This window comes from Scatophagus argus, chromosome 6 (genome assembly GCF_020382885.2).
Source record: "Scatophagus argus isolate fScaArg1 chromosome 6, fScaArg1.pri, whole genome shotgun sequence".
NCBI lineage: Eukaryota > Metazoa > Chordata > Actinopteri > Scatophagidae > Scatophagus > Scatophagus argus.
The window spans coordinates 13,755,325-13,773,423 of NC_058498.1; the positions used below are offsets into that span (position 1 = coordinate 13,755,325).

The 18,099-nt window shown below is 40.8% G+C and overlaps 1 protein-coding gene across 1 annotated transcript; it reads left to right on the forward strand.

Moving 5' to 3' along the window:
* Positions 1-130: 130 nt before the first annotated feature.
* rnf11b (ring finger protein 11b) lies at positions 131-16,350 on the forward strand. The gene is made up of 3 exons (XM_046390889.1): positions 131-715; positions 11,576-11,745; positions 14,158-16,350. Exons 1-3 carry the CDS (start codon positions 593-595, stop codon positions 14,327-14,329), a joined length of 465 nt encoding a protein of 154 aa, XP_046246845.1. The 5' UTR covers positions 131-592; the 3' UTR covers positions 14,330-16,350.
* The last annotated feature ends 1,749 nt before the right edge of the window (positions 16,351-18,099 follow it).

An 18,099-nucleotide genomic window follows, 5' to 3' on the forward strand; every position in this document is an offset into this window, starting at 1 on the left:
TCAAAGACTAAATTCTCGTTTTCAGCTGTGTTTACGTTTTTGGCGAAGGGCAACGTGAACACGAGTATGATTGGCTGTGGGTAAGAGTTTCATTGGCCCTTTGTCGGGGGCGGTGCTTCGCGTCGCTACATCATCACCTTTTGTCGTTATTCGGTAGCTGTAAACTGGAAAGTCCCTGACAGTCAGGGAGGTTTGAGTCAGGAAAACTGCGGTAAGGTTTGTCATTTTGAATGAAGGATATTGTCATTTTCTTAGCTTCGCTGCGCCTGCGAATCTAAAATTCGATCGGGTTGTTTCATTCGTGAATTTTTAGCCAGCCGAGTAGATGCTCCCCTCCGAGTGCTAGCTGGTGTTAGCAGGCTAGCTCTTTGTGTGGCTAGCTGCTAGGTGAGGGATGTTATGTTGTTGTTGAACTGAGCAGCCCTCCCGTAGTCTGGGAGAGGAGATTCATCAGCTGTGTATGGGAAAAACGCCTCCTCGACGCCTTCTCGCCAACTGACAGTATCTGTGAAAGTGGTCCGTCACATCCTACTAGTTTAACATTAGTGAGGCGACACCGAGAGAGGAGGGAGTTTGACCGAAGTGAAAGGAGATGGGAAACTGTCTGAAATCTCCGACCTCGGACGATATTTCTTTGCTACATGAGTCTCAGTCGGACCGGGCCAGCTACGGAGACGGAGCTGACCCAGACCAGGAGCCACCGCCCCCATATCAGGTAACTTCGACCAACTCTTTGAACAAAACATGACCAATAAGTCATTGTGTATTTGATAGAAGGTTAATCAAATTCACTAAGGTTTGCAGTTCTGGCCCAATTTGCTAATTTCCTGGCGTTCGGTAGCCGATAGAAAAGGAGAAGTCTCTGATAAACTGGTGTTAGACAAACAATACATAAGACTAGATCGGCTGTTTACAGATCCCACAACATCAACCCTTGGCCAGCAACCCATCCCACTGACCCTGTCCCTCCGTGGCTTTGACACTAATCCGCTTTGTTATATCTGAAGGTCTCCTGTCTCTGCCGACCATTTCCCCGAAGTCACATTAGCATTCATCCTTCATTGATATGATAGCATCACGATGCTGTAGTCTTCATTCAGACACACTGAACCCTGCAGTTTGGACTCATATTAAGTGGAGGTAACACAGGCATCTGTTATGTCCTGTAGCTCACTTTAACATTATAAAATACAGTGTAAATGAACTCTAAAGAAGCCTCAGTTCTCCATGAAAGGGTTACTTTTATAACTTTCTCAGCTGCTTCTTTCACTGATCTCCTCCAGGGCAGCAACTTTGTTTGTCTGGTGTCCTTATTTCCTTAATTAGATCATCTACAAACAGACCAGGTCATGCTGTAGCTGTAAATATGATTCATGGTGTTAACCTTCTCTTGTGTGTTTTTCTATGTTAAGAGGCGGCTGCTATGCGTTATGTAAGGCCTTGGCGGAGAGTTTGCCTGTTACTGGGTTAAGCTGATCCCTTATCTGTAGATTTAAGATAAGTGTTTTTGAAACATGTGAAACTGAAGGTAATCTCAGGTCAGTACAACATGAAATCGCTTATTGTAAAAAGATAAATAATTCTGTGTTTTAGATTCTAAGTAGTGTATCCAAGTGCCAAGCCTTCTCATAAATGCAGTTGAAAACATAACGGAGAAAATTTGCTCAGCTGTCTAAGTTTATTGTTGCGTATAATTTGAAAAGGTCACAAACCCAGATTATTGGTTTCCCTTTAGAAGGTGTAGGTTTCTACCAGATATATAATTTCCACTCCTAACTATTGGCAGCCATTGTTGCTGACCAGTTATGAGTCGGTGCGTTGGTATTTTTTGGGTTACAGAGACCTCATGGTGTCACCCTTTTTGGATGAGAATCAGTATGGTGGTGCTTCTTTATCTTTGTATTAGTAAACATATTTCTTTTAAAGATGAAAAACCCTCTGTGAATACGTGTACTTGTAACAGTTCTAAAAAACTTTGGGAATGTCCACACAAGAGGCTTATGAGTGACATATTCCTCACAACAAATATACATGTAGATAATAATATTGGAAACCGATATAGGTCAGTTTATGCAAACCTAAAACTTCCTGGTAACATCGTAGAGATGAGACGGATTTAAGATCTTATTCACAATCTTTGTCATTTATTATCAGTGCAGTGTCACTCACAGGTGGCCTTCATCAGATTCACTCAGAGATAATACCTGAACAGGGTCAGTATTATGCATGTCCAGGTTGCTACAAGTATGTCATGTCTGGCAAACACTAGTGTGTAATTAGGCCAAAGCTGCCAACTCTGGTATCATAGAGGAGTGATCCAAGCACTTTACCATTTCTTTGGAGCAGCTCTGACTAAGCTCTCAGCTGTGTTGATAAAGTCTCTGAGCAGTTTGTATCAACAGAGTTTCACAAGAGGGTTAACTAACTAGTCAAAACCTACTTATAAAGGACTCTTTCTTTCAGACCTGCCAGCTCTTTTCTCCCTGGTGACCACAGTAATTCACCATCTAAACCCTGCCTGAGAACACAGCACACATTTGTGTGTGTGTGCATGTGTGCGTGCGTGCAGTTTATCTTAAGACGCTTTGGAGGTGCTGTGTGTTAGAAGGAAGGACTTAAGGCTTTGCTATACACAATTTGAAATTTAATTTGGCATTTTCTTAAACACGGCCAAGCACAGGCCTGGGTGCAAATGCCAGTGTACTCACTGTGCTGGAGGTCTGAGCGTGAGAGTGAAATCCAAAACAAAGACGAGTTACAGAAAATGAATACAGAAGAGAGAAAATGACAGATGAACCTCAGAAAGGTAGATGAGACGGATACCTAATTTAAAAAAATGAGAATGAAAAGGAATTCCCATCTATTTATTCTATTTGAAATACAGTAACGACACAGAGTAATTAATTTCAAGTATATTATCATTTATTTAATTAAATAGGATTTGTATCTCAAGTGCTACATTCTGGGGTCATCTGTATTTTATATAAGGGCCATGATTCAGAGCCAAGCATGCATTGCTGTCATGTTCTGTGTGCACATGAACAGTGCATATAGAACCATATAAGATGGGGTGGCAGCCCTGGCTTGACAGCGGCCTGTAGCCCCCTGTTGTTTGTGAACAACCCCGCTCCGGATTTCCTATCGATATATGAGCTGTCCTGTCAAAAATAAAGCCCAGAAAGCTACTAAAATATCTTTAAAAAATAAAACAACAGTATAACATCTGCTGGTACTACAGTTCGTTTGCCACACTGATATCAATCAGACTGTTTCCTGGGAATCCACAGCCAGCATTGAATCTGCGTTCAGCAGCGAGTTGAGTGGAGTTTGTGCCGTTGATTAGTTTCCTGCCTTAAAAGATGTAATACACAGACTGCCATCTGCCAGGCTTAAGACCAGCGTAAGTTAAAGGTTGACGTGCACATTAACACTACTCATAGAAAGAAGACATTTTACACAGACTGCCATAAGCTGGATGTTGACCAATCTCTGAGATGATATTTTGATTAAATTCTTTGATTTAGTCTTTTTTTTTCTTTGTTAACACTTAAAAATGCGAGGTGATAGCATAAGGGAACGCACCTTCTTTTCTTTGGTTCTTTGCCTCTCATTCTAATGAGGCGATAAGTCAGACAGTAAAGAAGATGTTTGTAATGTATTTTTTTTATTTTGTGTGTGTGTGTTTGTGTGTGTTAGCCACTGTCTGAAACTAGCCTGGAAATTGACAATATAGCATTTGTTGGCCATATATAGCCTGCTATATCTGTTAAAATATGCCCAAAATGTCTGACGGAGTCATAGTTGAACATGTATAGCACATGTCTAAAATTCCCTTTCATAATATTGCGAACTGGAATAATCTATGTATGTTTATTTAACTATGTATATGGCCACAACCTTTTTTTTTTAGATATTTTGACCATACTCTCTACATACGGATACTGTTGATTTAGATGTCTTAATTAGCTTATTGTCAGAATATTTCAGTCCATATTGACTGGGTTTGCATGCACAGAGGATGAATGGAAGGAAGGGTGGATGGATGGATGTCGAAAGCTAAGTGGTTGAGATCAGCCCTCCGAGCCAACCACTTAGGCTAGTGGACCATTTAATGTGTCGTCAGACTGATTCCAGAGTGAGCTAGCGTGTGTGTGAGTTGTGCTTGTGTTTGTTTTGTATCAGTTGTGGATGATAAAAAGCAGAAGGACATACAGTTCTGTTTGTGCTTTTTATATGGTGGATTCTGCGTGTGTGGTTTGATTTTTTTGCTTTAAAGCCACACAGTGAGGACATTGCTGCTTTGTGAGGATAATTTGGGTGACTTGTATTGTCAAGAATTTATAGGAAACACGTTCATCGCTTCGTGTTTTACAGCTGGTCCGTTGACCACTAGTCACAGTCTAGATAGGCCTGGTGCTTTTAAACATCATCCACTCAAGACATCTCATCAGTTAAAGACTCACCTTCAAGCAGGCAGCCCTGTTGTAATGGAGATTCAAATCCCTGCAGCACTGGGCCGATGTACCAGGTCAGACTGAGTCAAGCTGAACCAGCACGTGTATGGAAAAAGGGCTACATTGTGTCAGTGAGGGTCCTCACAAATATGGAAAGACCGGCATGTGTACGCGCGCGTGTGTGTGTGTGTGTGTGTTGCCTCAAACACGCTGTGTACTGAGTGTGGTGATTTGGAAAGCTGGTGAGACGAGTGCTGACTCATTGCTGTGGGACTGGACTACTAGGGATAAGGCACCCCTCTGTGTTTGCATGCGTGTGTGCACGCACACGTTCATTTTGCCCCCTGATATGGCTTGTAATGCCCCGTCTCCCTTGTAAGCCTCAGAGATGGGTGCTCCGACAGGAGTTTTTATTGATAGCATTCAGTTTGGCACAAAAGCTTTTATGCTGTCTGCTAGCTTTATGGCCAAACCTTATTGGCTGGAGCATCTTGCAGACTTAAAAAGATCTACTATGAGTATGTTTGCATGCAGCTGAACTTTTTTTTTTTTTAAATAAAGTTCAGTTTTCAGGCTTTTTCTAGGTTTCTTTCACTTGTGTGAGGCCTAGAGGGTAAGACATGTCAAATAAGTGCATGCTGCTCTGGACAAAGGAAAGGCCAAATCTCCTTTCAGATGGTTTATTAGAGCAGGGGATAAAAACCTCTGATTGGAGTAAACAGACAGACACACACACACACACACACATTTGAGGAACAGAGTCTGAAGTGACTCTCAAGTGACCCTCTGGACTCAATCGATCAGAGGAAGAAACGAGGAGAAAAAGTTTGTTCTTCAAAGATGGTTTGTAATTACCTGTCAAACCTGAAGTGGAGATAAGGGAGAGGAGGAGAAGTCTGTGATGACCTGAAAAGGATGCTCTTGGTCTGATTCCAAACATGAATTCAGAAGTTCACCTACTGTTATGATAACACAAATGCACATCACCACATAACACATAATGTAGTGACCACACAGTAACCAAGTATGACTCCCCGTTTTCTTGTTTTTAACTCCATTGCCATTCAGTTGCCATTATTATTAATGTGAGGATGATGTGACGTATCAACTGACATAATAACTTTATTTGTCATAAGCTATGTTGTATGCAGAAACCAACTGTAAAATTCAGTGATGTACAGTGAAACTTAATGTCAGGTTCTGGACTTTGATTTTCTCACAGTGGTTCTTGAAGCCTTCAGAAGTGTCAGGTCTGCCCAATCAATGACTTACCTGTCAGTTTGTATGAGGCATCATATGATGTTTAAGACTCTTGGTTTGTTTGTAATAAGTCACTGTGAGCTAAAAGGCAGCAGCATATAATTTTTTGACTTGTGTGAATCAACTGAACTCAAGTACAGGTGAGAAAGCACCCTCAGTGGGCTATGGGCCATTTTGAGTGTGTACTAGGACATACTAGGACAAGAAATGTTACTTTTATACAACATCCAAAAAAGAAATTTCAGGTGGATTGCTAAAAAGGCATCTTCAGAACAAAATTCACCAAAAAAATTTTTTTATAAACGATATGTTCCAAAAATCACACTTTAAAACTTTTCCTACTGTGGTTTGAGATTCTTTCAGCTATTGCAGGTTGTGCTACAGTCATAGAAAAAAACGCATGAAAAAAGCTTGACTTCCTCAATGTGTTCAAACAGAAGAAAGTGTGGTGCAGATGGGTCCAACCAAAGTGCCTCTGGCTTCACCACAGGTGTGACTGAGTCATGTAAAAAAGACAGCATGTTGGTTTTTTTAGCCTTGTTTAACCTTTTAGCCGGTTCCCTGTAAAAGATTACCAACTGTTGTGTCCTAATATGGTAGCAAAAAAAATTTGGGGCAGTGCCGACAAAAAAGCCATTGTACTGCTGGTCAGTGACATAGTCTGTGGGCTTGGGCTGACACTCAGTCACATAGAGGTTGCTGTTCCTGAGTACTGGCCACAGGAACCAAGACTCCAGTAACTCTTTTGTTTCTCCGTGACTCTCACTGAGAGAGTTGGCATTTCAGGCTCATATGATCAGTTGGTTCAGGGTGGGTTTTGGTCATTATATTATTGTGCCATAACCAAGCGAGAGCCCACCAAGTGCTTACATAATGTGGTGCAGGTTGTCATAACTCCCCTGACACTTGATCGCATTGGCTGATGCTGCTCTGGCCACGAGTATTTTATGGCTGTTGTTTAAAGTTGTAGTAAAGTAAATTAAAATGTATTACTTTATTTTGTTCACTATGCACCATCTGCAGCTTTTGTGTGGCTACAGTAAAACCTTTGTGTGAGCTTCATCATGTGCTATGTGTAAACACCAGGGTTAATACTCTTCGCCTACATGAACTCGTCAACTTCCTGCTTTGCCAGGCTGATGTAATACCACATACACGTCTGGTTATCATTACGCCATCAGCGTGTTCTGTTATCACATCAATAAACACATCCTGTGATGCTAATGTCCAACCCTTATTGTCATTGTACCATTACCATATTTGAGCGATCAGCTAAGTGCATGCTTTGCAGGTGTTCACAGTTCTCGCTCACAGATTTAGTTACTCTGCAGTCACCAGGCAGAGGGCTAAGATTTCAAGGTCCTTCGAGCGCTTCATGTTTCTGGTGTTTCTTCCCCTTAAGTGCACATTGACATTGCTTAGGTTTCACAAAAGGTCCATCACATTTAAAGTAGATATTTCCTGTTGTGGACACGATTGAGGTTTGGACGATTTGGAGACAAAAAACAAAACAAGACAATACAGCATCATTTGTATTTATGACTAAAGTGTCCTTAGAGCATGTGCTTAAAGCAGGAATTTTGCTCAGTCATCGTGATGCCTGTCTGCAGCCCCTTTCATACATACATACATTAACAAAAGCCCTTAAATGATCTGGCACTGTCTATCTATGAGCACAACTGAAATTTGTGTTTTGAAATTATTTTCCAACTGTGGCAGTCTGCCAGCTCAGGAACAACTTGGTAGATGTTACATCATGGCTTGTTTGGGAATAAAGCTGCGATATTCCCAGAATTCAAAAGCACTGTAGTTTCCCTGTGAAGGCAAACCTATACTGATATTCCACTCAAGCTGTGTTTCTTCTGGCATCAAATATTAACCTCCTGTAAGCTTGAAAAGTGTCTGTTAACTGTGGGTAGTTTCCTCGTTCTTAGAGGATGTGGTAAGCTTGAATGGGGTCAGTAAGAAGTTGCTGTAGGAGTATGAGAAGTTCCTATGCAGGGTTTGATATTTTCTCCCTGTTGTGAAACCTTTTAGGTGTGGAGCACACTATAAAGGGTGTTTCAATAATGGTGAAGACAGGGATTATAAAACTACATTTGTCATCTAACCGTAAAACAACATTCAAAATCAATTGTGTAGCCTGTGAGAGTGCTCAGCTCTGTTGTTTTGTCATTTTCCAACATATTACTGTACATCAAAGAGGAGAAAATCTTGCTAAATCTGTCTGGATCATTTCATGTGGTGACATTGTTACTTATGTCAATATGAGAAACCAGCACGTTGCCTAGGCAATTGAACTGGCGATGTCACAGGTGAAAGGAGGTTGTGTGGTTGTAATTCATCTTCACATCCTTACATAACTACACACACTCATATAAATACATACATATGACAGAGGGGGAAATCTGAGTTGTTGCATTTCGTTGTTCAAATGATCCCTTGATTTGTTATTTAACATGTGTACTCAGAGTGCCTCTTATCTCTCATTTTCCCACTTTTCATTTTTCTCTGAACATTATCATTAGCGATATATGATGGAGGGGTTCGCTTAAATACCTCCCCTCTTTGTTTATCCAGCTTTCTATCACTTCAACTCTGTGCATCTGCTCTCATTTGTTCCACAATATTCACCTTCCTTCCCGCTCACCATTAGCAGTGAGGGTCTGGCAGGCTGACAGTTTCAGCAGCCTACAGCTTGCTTGGCAGAGGAAACCAGTGTCTGCACTTTGTCTCCCCCTCCCCCCAGTCCCACTTTTACCCTCACCTACTCCTTCTGTCTCACTCATATCTATGACTCGGTCGTTTTGGTCAACCTGAGGTCACCTAATGGACTGTTTGCCACAGCCCCGCTGACATGCCATGTAAGAAGAAAGGGAGAGGTATATGACAACAATTACACTGCTGACCACTGCACAGTTTACAGTGTACAGCTGCTGCCCCCCTCTGAGGCCCTGTCTGTTGCTTTTATTGCTGCTGCCAGGCTGCTGTCTCTTTTTGAGCTAAAGGACTGGCTGTCAGAGGAGCAGCAGACAGCCTCATCTACTAAACTTATGCTGACTCATGGCTTAAAAAATACTGTGTTGCCAAGAGGGTGACGGCAACCCGGTGTAGACATCTTTGTTTTCCTTGTTTCCTCTAAAAACCTTTAAAACTTATAATGATAGCTTTGATAAGCTCACTATGTTTGCATGAGCTAAAATAATATACCATTATTGTATCAGTGGTAATCTCACTAGTGAAGGCAATTGAAAACTACTCTGCGCAGTCTGGTACTGATAAATATTTGCTGTCTGTTTGATCATGATAGTGTTGTTTCTTCTAATTTCAAAACTGAGGGAGCAATAGTATAGTCATATGACTGCACAACCGCAACAAAGTGAAAGAGCTTCACAAAACAGACATAAAGAGTGGAGTTACTCAGTAATAGTAATACTAGTAAATGGCCAACATTAACTCAGTTACTTTTTTAAAAAAAATAAAATTCTCCATAAAAGAGTCAAAATTTTAATTAGCTGAAGTGAAGTTTGTAGGCTCACACACTGAATCACAACCAGCCTACAAATGTATATTATTTGGACTTTCAGATAAATAAAAGGCCAAAAATGTCATACTACATTTACACCAGCATTTTAGAAAGTCTTCAAAGTATCCAGACAAACCTAATAATTGTGAAGGTAAACATGAACACATAACCCTTCCTTTTTGTCGTTTGTCTCTGAATTAATTCAGCCGAAAAGACAGAAAGAAATGCAGAGTGTCTTTGGTTCTGGGCCTACCGTTCGGCGTAACACCAGGTGAAGGGTGGCTAGTGAATGCAATTTTTATTAGAGAGAGCTGATGCGTTTCGTCTTGTCAGATCTCCAGCTGCAGTAATTTAAGTATAAGGTGCTTTGTGTCAAAAGGTCATCTCTGGAGTGGGTGCATACAAGTGGCTAATGAAGGAGCTCACTTAATGGTATTATAGCGGACTTAGTCTAATCCATGACCTGGCTGTTGGATCCTTTCAGTTGCCTGACATGCAGGATTGGCACACTTGAGGAGGAGGAGGGGGAGGAGGGAGTCGGTGGGCTGAAAAGTATGTGCTCAGCGAGGGAGATGAGGAACTATTACTCACACCACAAAAGACTGTAGCGAGTGTATAAGAACTTATCAGAATGGAGGGGGAGGAAGGGAGGGAAGGAAGACGCACAGTCACAGACCGCAAAGTGAGTGAGATGAGTGAATAGAAAGTTGCTTGGTAAAAATACTTGACAGATTCATGGTAGTGCTCAATATGGAAAAAAAACATCTGAATCTTATTCCCCGCAGAATTTTGTTACATTTAAGTTACAGTTACAGTTAAGTTTCAAATAATCACCTTCATCAAATACAAGGATGTAGTGGAGAGTCACACTAGTTGCAAGAACTAAAACTGTGTGAACTGATCTGTTAAACTACTGATATTTCTTGGAAAGCTTTATTTTGTAGGAAATGGAACCATTGATAGTTGTGTCGCTTTGATGTTAGAAAATGAAACCGTTTGACGGCAAATATGACACTGGGTAGAGGCTTTTTTTTTTTAGGGCTGCTGCCAGTTATTATTTTCATAATCAATATTAATCTGCAGATCATTTCTTGATTACTGGTTTTCTCTGTAATTGTGTTCATCACAATTTCCAAGAGCTGAAAATGGCATTTCCAAAATAATTTTTAAGATATCCAACGATATGTATACTTGTACTGTATTATACAGTGTGATTTGGAGAGTGGTAATATAACTGCTTCTGTTCATTTGACTCATTGCAATCTGACATGGAAACCCTGTGCTTTCTTTACACTTTTGACTTGGACTTATGTGGTTTTGGCACCACTGTGTAAAGCATTGCTGACAGGCATAATGAAAGACCCTCAACAGTTTCCACTCTTGTACGAGGGGAACGAAGGCAAGACCATATGAAAGTAATTGCTTTGAGGACATGAATAGGAGGGTTGAAAGATGAGCACAATGTTATGCTCACTTCCCAGTTGTTACAGAGCTCATTTTTCATTTCACTTCAAACTGTTCTTATTACATAAATCAGGTCTGAATGACAGCAACATTGATGCTGCAGCACCGCTCTGCTGCAGCGGCTGTTTGGACAAGGCGTGGGGAAATACTACCACCTACTGCCTGAGATAATAATCCCACATGGCCAGACGTTTTGTTGTCTTGAAATGAATCATAGATTACATCACTTGCTGACAATAGTTAGTGTGAGCATTTCAGTTCGGCAGGCCTGCTGTATAAGAAGGATAATTACATATTAAAATGAAGAATGTGTGTTGAATCATGAACTCTTACAGTCAACTGAGTACTTCCATTGTGCAGTGAGCCGAAGAGAAATCTGCCCTTCAAGGTGAGGGATTTTCATACTAATGCTTTGTGTTATATTGGCAGGTGGTGACATGATTCTGTGGCTCATTGCTTACATCCCAGTGCATTGAACATGTTTGTGCCACAATCACAAGGACGTTTAAGAAGCTCGTACTTCATCTGCTGGACGTACCTTGACTTCCACTGAAAGTGATAACAAGAACAGCAACTTCTGTTTTTGTTAAAAGAACATCTCACAGTGCGAGAATTAATGTTGGAGAGAGAGAGAGAGATTTGATAAGCAGGTCTAAAATAGTAAGATTATTCTGCAGTGGAAGCATATTTCCTGCCACAGACCAGACCTTCTACCGACTTGAACAACCAGCTCTTTTTTTCTGTGTATTTATTTATCTGTAAATCTTACACTCCCATGATTGCTTTCACTTACATACTGATGTTATGTTACAGTCTAGATTCACAAGACAGTGATTCAGTCTAACTTTTTTTAATGGTCTCCTCTCTGCAGGAGCAGATCCAGGTGCCTGTCTACCACCCTACACCCAGCCAAGCCCGACTAGCCACTCAGCTGACAGAGGAGGAGCAGGTCCGCATTGCCCAGCGAATTGGACTCATCCAGCACCTCCCAAAGGGTGTGTACGACCCAGGGCGGGATGGCTCAGAGAAGAAGATCAGAGAGTGAGTAGAAACCCTGGGTGGTGGGACTCAGCAGCAGGAGATTTTTTATAGAGCAGCAATCTGTGTTTAAAGAGGATGTTTATGGGTCTTAAAAATGCCTTAAATCAGTTAACTTCTAATCTAACAGTAAAGCAAGTCTGCCCATTTTTGTGTATTTGAACACGTGGCAATTTAGCATTAATAAACTTCGAACAACAAAACAGTTAGCACTGTGCAGAGCAGCAGGGGTGAGGCTGCTGGGCTTGACTCAAGTCTAGAGTATGCAGACAATCAGAAAAACATCACTTCACATGGTGTGCTCTCTATAAAGTGAAAAATAGACAGTGAAAACACAGCTTATAATAAACCGTGGTCACCACACCCCAGTTCAATTTCGAGAAGTAACAGGAGCATTAGTGTAGGAAGCTATGCAAATAATGTACTGCTGTCCTCAAAAAAAGTCAGTGTCGGTTGAGGTGTAATCTACCATATACTGTTCTCTCCAAAGGCACAACATCATGTTGAAAATAATTTTGCTCCACTGCAGTTATGGTGGCGTTAAACCACACATTATCTAAGCTGTTTTATAAATATGTGATACAGATATATATTTTCTGTTTACTGTAACGACCATATGTGAGTGACATAATTATTTAAACTAATGTTGCAGGCTGTTTAGATGAGACTGTTCTTCATTTGAATTGCTTGCCCCCCCCCACTGATGTGGAAATGTATTTGCCAGTGATTATCTTAACTGCACATGACTCTGAAGTTGAAATTAATTCATGTCATGACCATTTTTAGTTTTAGCCAAATACTTTAAGTCAAAATACCCCGGTTTAGGGAAAGAGTTGCTGTGACAGTGATTGCAGTGATTAATTTAATCTATATGTCAACAATCCTTTTGAGTTGGAAGTCCAGTATTTTTATAATCAGACATCTGACAAAATTATTATTCGTACTGTCAGTTTAACACAGCAGTGGGGTGGAAATGGGACAATAAGATGAATAAAACATTGAAATATTGATGAATAGTTGTTTATATTCAGGCTGTTTTGGGATAAATTAATATATTAATCATATTAAATCATATTAATCAAATAACAATAAATAATGTAGATAATAATTGATAAATTGGTCATAAATTTCAATTAAATGTGATTTATCCAGTATTTTTCAGATTGAGATTGGGGGGAGGTGTTCTTGAAGTGGTTCCGCGGCTCCCTGACAAAAAGGGAAGTCACTTATTTTCACGATAATTCAATCCATAAGTAATGCAACTGAAGAATGTCTTACTGTTTTGTTCATGGATTTCATACTCTTTCTGTAAAAACATCTAAAAGTAAAATTCTTAACAGATTAGGGACCCTTGAACAAAATCTCACCAAATGGAGGTCTGTGGCTTAATTTATGTCAGTTTAGGGGCCCCTGGGGATTTGGTTAGGGTTAACTCTCCCAGTGGCACCGGCTATACCTAATGACGGATCAGCTAATATGAGTTTTGCTGTTACTGTTTTGATAATCCCACACAGTTGGTGTTAAGTGTGAGGTAATTTGGGTCAGCGGTTCTTGAGCAAGCAGCAAAACCAGAAGCCAAGTAATTGGCCTGTTCTGAAGTTGATTAAACTCTTAATACACAATGAAAGGTGCATTAATGTAAGAACTGGCCATGTGTTGTATATCAGCCTAACCGCTAACTGCTGCTAAGTGTAGCTGCCCCAAGCTAGTTAGCTCAGTTAGCTGTACAGCTCACAGTCCTATTAGCAGACCTGAGTTTGCCTGGGCTGGGAGCTTTGTAAGGAGCTAGTAAAGGAGCAACACAGTACATAAACATCTTTGACTTAATGTCAAAATGGTTATTTCTTCACTATGTGTTGATAGTATAAGGTTATATTTTTCACCTTGACATAATTTCTGAAGTAATTTCATTCAAATAATGTCTGTTCTGTTTTTTCTTGCTGCTGGATTTTTAACTAGTTTATTTATAACTTTGTTGTCACATGCAAATTAATTAAAAGTTTTGAGAACTTCCTTTGTCATTCTTAGTGTGATGAAAAAAATAGTGTGTGTGCATTTAGTGTAGTCTAATGTATTTATGACTTAAAAGTTTTGTTTGCAAATGGTAAACATAGAAACCAGCGAAGTTGATCTTTTACTTACCATTAAATATCTTTGAGGAGTTTACACCCTTTGTATTGTGCATGGATTATGCTCAAACTCAAACTATCAGTCACATTTTACATTACTTAACTTAACACAAGTCATTTAAGTCTGTGTAATGTCGAGTAAGTCACAAGTCACAAAATGATGTTAGAACTTTTTATTTCACTTCCAGTATTTTGTGCATTTTCATGCTGTCCACATCAAATACCCAAACAAAGTCTGATATTGAGATGATGGGAAATAGTGAGTGTCTGTGGTTCGCCTTCACAGGTGTGTCATCTGTATGATGGACTTTGTGTATGGAGACCCCATCCGGTTCCTGCCCTGCATGCACATCTACCACATGGACTGTATAGACGACTGGCTGATGAGATCCTTTACCTGCCCCTCCTGCATGGAGCCTGTGGACGCCGCGCTGCTTTCCTCCTACGAGACCAACTGACACGCACATGTTTGCCCACAGACACCTGTGGACCAGACAGAATGGACACACACACACACACACATTAAATATGCACACAAATGAACACACAACTTCCTTCTTGCCGACCTGCATCCTGGATTAGTAAAGTGGGGATATACAACAGTGACAATGTACAAGATTTTGGATGAACTTTGTGTGTGTGTGTGTGTGTGTGTGTATGTATGTGTGAGCATGCATGTGTGTGTGCGTGTGTGCAGCACAAGTTCCTCAGTTGGCCTGCTGGACAGGATTGGAGGAATGAACACAGTGTTGATGTTAAGGAGGAGCAGGAAGGAGCTGGACTGAGGGAGGGAGGACACAAGTGTAAAGGGAAGTCGAGGAGAATGGATGACAGTTAACTGCTATGATTAAGAAACCTTTCTGAGTTCCGCTTTTATATACGCAAATAAACACACTTCCTTTATTTAATCCTCATAATTGAAATGAACTGTACAGAATGCAGGAGGATGGACATCTGGACCACTGTCATCAGGCTGCAGATGTTTGATGCGTCTGCACACAGACACCTGCTGCAGGGTCATGTCTGCAGCAAAAACCTGCCACACGGGCAGAGATGTGACTGTCAGAGATGGACACTATGAACATCAGATATATTCTGCAGACATACCCAAAGGCCTCCACTTGGCCTCTAGTTGTCTGTCTGTATAGATCTTTTGGGAGAAAAATAAGTTTGGTCGGTGGATTGATTCGTTGTCCTGTGACTTTGTGAAACATGTTCTGTGTTTTGTCAGTCAGCATAAGGGCTTTGCTCAACCAGTGTGTTTACCAACAACACAGATATGGCAAAAGGAAGTACATTATGTGCTTTAGTCACTAATGTGGTGGTAGCTGTAGACTGTTGCTGTCAGAACTACTGACTCGCAGATTAATGACTAAAGCACAAGTAGACCAGTTGACAAACAGTTGATACAAATCAGAGATATTTGCACTTATTCATCAGACTTGTGACAAGAGTTGACCATATGCATTCAGTATGTCAACATGAAGTATGTGATTTGCCTTACATTCATACTAACTACCATTGCAGTGATACGTAATGAAAGCCACTGTTTCTGTGGACCAAGAGTGGCAACGTAATTTATTACTGGTGACATTAACCAAAGTACTGAATTGAAATAATCAAGTTCATTGTCTGCTATTGTCCAAATCATGTCATTCTAAGAACAAGTTCAGGACAGATTAAAAACATGCACAAGGCTGGCCTCATTTAATTTATTTACATAGGCAAAGTATCATGTCATTCAGGATCCTGTTTTGTGGCAAAATCCAGACTTTAAGGAAACATGAATTGAGAAAGCAGTTACAGGAGACACTCCAATCAGAATCAGACTGTGCTGACTATGTTTTCTCAGTTTAGGTTATACACTTTTTCTCACATCAAGTTGAGGCCTCAGTCGAAACAATCTCCTCGCCACATCCTAAAATCACCCAAGTCACCCAGTTTACTGTTAAAGCACAAAGAAATACAGTTGTTGAGTTGTATTTTCCTTCTCTCTGCTAACCTTGACCTATAGGTAAGTCTGTAAGTCTCTGATTTATGCAGGACATGATAAATCATTTGAGCTCCGCGGGCATGACACAGAGCCAACAGATTGAAAACATGCCTTTAGTAATCTGTGTATGTGTGTGTGCGTGTTTGTACTAGGCTTTATGGCCTTTGTGTGTTTGAGAAAGATGGGTGGGGAGGGGGGTGTGGTGTGGTGTCAGCACCTTAGTCTTTGCACAGTGCTTTAATCTACATAACTCTTTGTGTTGTACATTATTCTCCATCAACAAGGTGGAGCCTCATGGCCTTAGGTTACACATGAGTGAGGGTATCAGCTGCTAAGATGTGGAGCAGATCCAGTTAGCGAGAAGAGGGGGATGATACATAGACTGTAAATGATGCTGTTGAGCTGTCATTGTACATGTCATGTCATAAAGAATACAAAAGGTGTGTTAAGTAAATTGTCACAAAACTAATAAATAAATTGTCAGTGTGTTATGGTGTTTGGATTGGATTTCTCTAACACTGAGTGGTTCTCTTCCCATGCGGTCCTGTAGGTTTGCACCACTAGTTCCCCCTGCTTTCATCCGCGCTCTGCAACAGCCCTGCGGTGCACTGGATGACAGTTTTGGATACAAAGGCCTTCCCCTTTTGTTTTTTTTTGCAGAGTTTTGATCTCAGTCTGGACATAGTCAAGGCTGGGTGGAACAGGCAATATGCGGCCAATGGGAGATAAACATCGTTAAACCGTGTCATTGTGAATGCGTGTTTGTATCTGCCAACCACGGCTCCTCAGAGGAATCAGTTTGACTGGAAATACAATCCCCGTACATGTCCTGATTTATGTGATGACTGGTTCACTCCCAAAGCGATATTTAAAATGATCAGTATGGCTCTTCGTAGGGAGGCTGACCTATGAGATGTGCGAGCTCTTGTTCTTGCTCCCGACTAGATTTCCCGTAATGTGCTGAGTTAGGTTATGTGGTCATAACCCAGGAAAATGAGTCATAAGTGTCCACCCTGATGATCTGACATCAGCTAACAATGAAACAGCTGCACAAATCTCGTTTAATCACAGACCAGATGGAGTTTTGGCACACTCTTTGAAACTTGGCAGACATTTGTTTATTTATAGTTTTGAACATCGAGGTTTGCATATGTTAATGGGGTGTGTGCGTTTGTGTACTCATGCTTGTTAGACATTTCCCTGTTTGTAAGCATATACAGACACTGCGACAGAACACGGCTGTCAGTAGGTGTGATTTATTTCCTGTGTGCGCAACAGAAAGGGAAGAGTGTTTTCATTATTTTTTTTTTTTTTATTCCACAAATAGACATGTCTTACAGCTGATATAACTTACCTACTGTGTAAATATCAAATGCATATGTCATTTGTCTCTCTGACAGCAAGGCAAAACCTCTCACAGTACTAATCAAAATCTTGCAAAGGATCACATGTACATTCTTGGATATGAGGACGCTCGGTCAGTTAAGATCAACTTCACACATTGTCCAGAATATGGTATAAAGATGGCATCAAAGTAATTAAATATAAAGTAACGCACTAATAAACATCTTATTTTAGGCAGTGTATTGTTAATGCCGGGTAGCCTGATCACGAAGGGGTTTTTTTTTGACAGTGTGGCCTAATTTGTGGTTTCTGCAACAGTTTATAAAATAATAGATATTCATTACCATTTTCCCTCTGCTCTCCTTCACATGTGCGCCCAAGAGCTCCTAAGTGTATTCACAGTGGAAAACGCATGAAGCTCATGGGTTCAGGTTGTACAGCAGACGCAGCAGGAAACTCGCAGCTGTGTTACTGATTGTCGCATTCCATTCAGAGGAGATCCTGCTATTGTGCCTGCTGACTCACCGTTACTCTTACTGAGACACTTAAATGGAACCGAGCCTCAGTTGAATGAGGCCTCAGGCCACCAATGCTTTGCTGCTCTGGCAGGCTAAAATGTCTGCAGTGCAGCCAGTCCATTTGAAGGGGGGGCGATTATGACAAATTTGCTCCCCAGCCGCTTGATGCAGCCCGCTGCTCCTGTGTGTTTTACTGCATGTAATTTGCCAGGTGTTGCATGTGTGTTCAACTAAGGATGAGTTAAATGCAGAAGACAAATTCAGTGTGTGTATGTAAAAATTAAAGAAATAATAAAGAAAAGAAAAATAAAGAAAAAGACAACCCATGATACTGACGCACAACTCTCTGGGGGTTTGCTTAGGGAGCATCAGT